This window comes from Anomaloglossus baeobatrachus, chromosome 5, assembly GCF_048569485.1.
Source record: "Anomaloglossus baeobatrachus isolate aAnoBae1 chromosome 5, aAnoBae1.hap1, whole genome shotgun sequence".
Taxonomy (NCBI): domain Eukaryota; kingdom Metazoa; phylum Chordata; class Amphibia; order Anura; family Aromobatidae; genus Anomaloglossus; species Anomaloglossus baeobatrachus.
In genome coordinates this window covers 322,834,092-322,839,849 of record NC_134357.1, presented here as the reverse complement: position 1 = coordinate 322,839,849, position 5,758 = coordinate 322,834,092, and the positions used below count along the sequence as shown (strand labels likewise).

At 37.9% G+C, this 5,758-nt stretch overlaps 1 protein-coding gene across 1 annotated transcript; it reads right to left on the bottom strand.

The window, feature by feature from the left end:
- Positions 1-1,300: 1,300 nt before the first annotated feature.
- On the bottom strand, positions 1,301-4,579 carry TNNC2 (troponin C2, fast skeletal type). Its single transcript, XM_075349765.1, has 6 exons — positions 4,470-4,579; positions 3,963-4,017; positions 2,264-2,407; positions 1,910-2,024; positions 1,667-1,803; positions 1,301-1,515 (listed from the first exon to the last, which is right to left on the bottom strand). Exons 1-6 carry the CDS (start codon positions 4,476-4,478, stop codon positions 1,484-1,486), a joined length of 492 nt encoding a protein of 163 aa, XP_075205880.1. The 5' UTR covers positions 4,479-4,579; the 3' UTR covers positions 1,301-1,483.
- Positions 4,580-5,758: the final 1,179 nt, after the last annotated feature.

Sequence of the window (5,758 nt, the reverse complement as noted above, 5' to 3'; positions counted from 1 at the left end):
ACAGTGTGCCGGAACTCTCTTCTTTGAGTATCATATTTTATTTTTCCAGAGCACCTGCCCAAGGTGATGCTAGGTCTTATCTCTATTGTTGAAATAATTGTATAGCCGAAATCACTCCTGTATACTGAATCCACAGAGCTACTTTGGACTAAAAATGGCATTGGTCAGGTGAGAGGACAATCATATTAACTGCGCATGTGAATAAGAGTATACTGAAGAACAGATAGGAATACATACAATCTACAGCAGCAGTGTTGCTTACTGATTGTCATGATGTGTATGTGTGTCACGTGACTGACGCCATGCTTAGTTCTTCACTTAGACTATAGGTTTATTATACAGTACTGATCAATGGACCATACCATTCTACTGTGGAGACAAGGAACAGCACTTATATACCAAAACCATGTAAGCAGATATGTATGATATAAAGGTGAATGATTTGTCTATTATCCGTACATCTTTAGGTACATGTTAGTTCTTTTCTGTATTCATAACTTTATGCTATCACCTTTATTTTACCTATATGCATACTGGTTACTGATTAGAGATGAAAGAATAGGTTTTTGCAGGGCCCTGGTCCTGTGGCCAGGTCAGTACTCCATGTCAACTGGATGGGAGCTCATCAAGGGACTCCTATCTGCAGTCATCCACAGCTCCACTTTTTATTAGCCGACCAGGCGTACTGTTGTGTGTGCATCATGCCCCAACTGTGACAACAAACCTCGTTAGCTAATTAAAACAGATGTTGCATATTCCGTCAGATAGGTAGGAGGTGACTCTCTCTTAGGCAAGGTGTACTGACCTGGCCACTAAACGAGGGACCAGCTAATCAATTCACTCATCTCTTTTATTGATACTAGAAGACAAAAAGGACCAGCACTCAAAATATTTTGCTCCTTTGAATTTCCTTTATCCATAATTCTCCCATAGTTGGTGTAACGCGTTTCGGCTACACTGCCTTTTTCAAACAAGACATTCATTTACATCTTGTTTGAAGAAGTCAGTGTAGCCAAAACACATCACACTAACGAAGGAATAAAGGAAATTCTAAGGAGCAAAGTATTTTGAGTGCTGGTCCTTCTTGTCCTCTGATTTATGGGGTTGCCATCCCTGGACACGAGCACCTGCATATGAGATTGGGAGTGCCACCCGAATTTTCTTCAGTATTATTGATACTATACATATTGCCACAAGTTGTATACTACCCCAAAACATCTTCCAGGATAAACCTACTAACTTGTGTATGAATGACTTTATTACTGTATTATCATTTTCAAAGTACACAAGGAAACCATGACATTATGTAATATCTTTATTATTGCATATGTATGAACTTCTTTAATTACACTCAAGATCTGTACAATGTTTATTTCTATTTTGGATATGTTGTGTCTTTTATTTGTATGTATGCTTGCTCTTTTACATAAATAAAGATTTGATTGTTTGATTAAAAAAAAATTACTCCAGAGGAATGAACAGCTTATTGTACACCTTCCATCATCTTGAGGAACTCTGCAAAGATATAAAGACATGTATACATTAGTTTATGTGCTGAGAAATATTCTATTTTGCTAGATATGGCACAACTTAACATAATGCCATACACCATATGATGCCAACATCAACATGACATACCCATCATAGAAAGGGTAAACTAACTTACCATCAAAGTCTATCTTGCCATCGTTGTTTTTGTCCCCATCCTTCATCAGCTCTTCAATTTCCTCATCTGTGATACTCTCACCAGAGGAACGGAGGATCTCTCCCAGCTCTTCACTATCAATGTACCCATCAGCATTCCTGAGAGGAAACGAGAGAGTCCATCATCAAGGTGGAAGGAAGTCATGAAGTTGGCTTACATGCATTTCTATGTGTCAAGAATTGGGCAATGAAAGTAGATACTCACTTGTCAAAGACGCGGAAACATTCAGCCAACTCCTCCTCGCTTTTTCCTTGTGCATCCTCTTTCATCTGGCGCACCATCATGACCAAGAACTCTTCAAAGTCGATGGTACCGCTGCCTGTAAGACATCATAGTTATTTCTTCAACTGTATTTATTATGCAAACATATCCCAGGTATCAGATGTCAGATCTTAACTATTGACAGGCAGAGGATCCCCCTCGTAAATGATCAGGAGTTATCAAACACCATACTGTACTGGACTATAAGATTAATGTCACATAGAAAATAATAGGGCTAACTGTAATGTAGACAGTGAATTCTAAGAGCGTTTTTTTTCTACTTCTGCCTAAACTCACCATCTTCATCTACTTCCTCAATGATGGCATCCAACTCTTCCTTTGTTGGGGTCTGTCCCAACATCCTCATGACAGTACCCAACTCCTTGGTGCTGATGTCACCGCCGCCATCAGTGTCAAACATGTCAAAGGCGGCCTTGAACTCTGTTGAAAGAAAAAGATAACATGAAGATCTGTCTCTTGGTGGTGTCACCACATATACAACTTGTCCTCACGCGTCCTAAGTTTGGAGGTCTATGGCCTAATTTATCATTATACATTGCTTTGCCCTGATAATACATTACTAGCTTGGATGGGCTGTTCTCCCTTGCACAGTAATTCTCTGACTGTACAAATTTATAGAGTAAGGTCTCTTACTACTCCTCAAACTTATCTTTGATGCTTGCTTTATGTTGGTGCCTGTTCACACACAGCCACCGCCTCCTGTTCCATAGGCATTATTACTTAAAGCACCACCTGCCTGGGGCTGTTCCGCCCTTCATCCATGTTTGCTGGTCTGGCACTGTGGGGGTCAGTTCTGACATTGTGCTGGTGTGTGTGGTTCTGCCACACACACTGGCACCTGGACTGCCCTTTTACTTGCAGTTGTCAGCCCTTGCAGCATGGGAGCGGTTCTGACACTTGTCAGGTAGGTGATGTTCTTATACGGTCCTGCGCATTACACGAGACCTTAGGGTACGTATATAAATTATAAATATAGTGTAGGGACCCCCCTTATAGAGATTTGCCATGACGGGGCAGGGGGGCTCAAATCATTGATCAATTATTTGCCAAAAATCTCATTGAACTGTCACAGTAGGAATGAATTTGTGAATATTACACTTTTTACTTTCTCATTGTTGCATGCAACTCATAGGCAGTGCTGGCTCCCTTCCTTTTTGCATATATTATATATATATATATATATATATATATATATATATATACATACATACATACATACATACATACATACATATTTATATATATATATACATACACACACACACACACAAATATATACATGTATATATATTATATATATATGTATATATATTTTATTTTTTCTTATTATTAAAAATCTATTGCTTTTTACTGTTAAAAGTTACATAGATTTCATTAAAGGCCTAATACTAGTATTCAACCCAAGTCTCTATATGTCTTGGCTCTTCTTAATTGCTATGGCTGCCATCTTGTACCTAATAAAATTTTGAGCCTGATTTTGCCAAAAACAGTAGATTGAACGTCTACACTAATTTGTGAATATTACAGAATCATGCACCTGTACTCGCGCAATATGGCATATATACATACACACACATATATATATATATATATATATATATATATATATATATATATACACACATACACATAAATACATACATATATATATATATATATATATATATATGTATGTATTTATGTGTATGTGTATATATATATATATATATATATATATATATATATATATATATATATATATATATATATATATACACACATATATACATACACACGTGTATATTTGTATATATATATTACATATACACACACACATTACATACACACACGTGTGGAGATATACATATATAATATATATATATATACACATACACATACAGATAGATCTATCTATCTATATACACACACACACCCGCACATATATTATACCAACACATGACTAGTAAAAAAAAAAGCAAAGAAAGGACATTCTTACCAGCGATCATTTCCTCGCTGAGGAAGGACCTCGCATCTTGCTGCTGGTCTGTAGGCTGCAAACCAAACAAATGCATGATATGAGTTCTGGTAACCACTAACGGGGTTCCCAAAGCATAATTAATCCATCCATTAACTGCGTAAGAAGAATGGGCTACAATAGAAGGAGCTACAACTCTACTCCACACCTTCTACCCAGACACAGAGTGGTGGAGAAGGGCCTGCTGCTGGTGCAGGTATTTTTTCATATTCCTTTTGTCAATCCAACTTAAAAAAAATCAATCCAGGCATTTTATGTATCCACAGGAATTTGCAGATTTAACCAACTTTTCTTCTGGTGGATCAGGCATGAAAATATAAAAATCCCACCCATGCCTAAAAACCAAGGCAGTAAAAAAAAAATAAAAATAAGATGGAAGAATAAAAATAAAAAATATGGCAGAGCTTCATAACTCAAAGGGAAAGGTTCTTGAGCAAGGCGGATGACACCGGTAGAATGCAGACTGACCTGCGCCATGGTGCCTGGGGACACAGGTCTTCGTCACAGCACTACGTCCAAGATGACTGAACCCCAAGAGGTTGCTGCTGGTGCCCAGAAGATATGAGCTGGTATAATTAGCAGACTCTTCAAGGCTCCTTATAGGGAGAGGAGCTCAGAAGGGGATTGTGTTACCTTCTTACATATGAACCCCCTAAGACTGGCAGAGAAGGAGATGGTCGAAGCTGCCAAACTACTAAATATACACTCTGCAGACAGAGCAAGTTTCTCAAAAAAACACATTTAGAAATCAGCTCAGACACATTTTGAAGGCCCAGAATGCTTTGTCTTCTTTATAACTAATTTGCTATCTATCCCGATCAGTGTAGACACGTCTACCAAAGGTTCTCCTGGCAGTAACTCACCTCAATAGAAGCTAATAAGTGCTAGACGGGCATATTAATGGGTAATCAGTGGTGGTAATTGGCAGCTGAAGATCTATCAGCTAAAAATGAATTGATGTATAACCATCTTATTACGGCTTGTTCAGACTCTTAAGGACACTTAAGTGGACCATGGGCAGCTGAAAGATTCTTTGGCTGACAATTAAGGCGGATAACTTGCCCCATGACATTTACGTTCAGTTATTTCTAGGGACCTGAGAAGAATGGGGATCTGCCAGAAAGCTGAACCAAAATTTATCTTAGCAGACAATTGAATTGGCCAGGGTTGCCTGACAGTATGCAATGACATTTGATTATAAGCAAAACCCTACAAAAACAGGCAAAAAAATGTTCTTTAAGGGAATCTGTCACCAGGTTTTTGCTCCACCATCTGAGAGCAGCATAATGTATAGACAGAAATCTTGATTCCAGCGAGGTGTCACTTACTGAGCTGTTTGCTGTCATTTTGATAAAATCAACGTTTTCTCTGCCGTACATCTAGCAGTTATACAGAGCTTATGAATATGTTGGACTACCTGGCAGCATGACAAGTAGTCCTCTAATAATAATATACTTCTGATTAATCAGTGATTTAACAAAACTACACTAAGCAGCCCAGTAAGTGACACATCGCTGGAATCAGGATCTCTGCCCCTACATTATTCTGAAACTTAGGACAAATTCATACTTCAGGGTTCTTTTAACACACAAGCAAAATACACAGATATTCTTCAGTGATTTTCATGACAGTTTGGTCAGTTTAATCAGTTTTTTTTTTCACTAAAGAGAAAAAAAATAAGAAAAATGTCTCTACCTTCTATCAGTGAAAGTAGTAGGTCGTAGATCAAAATCGGGTATATACTGCGCTGATACACA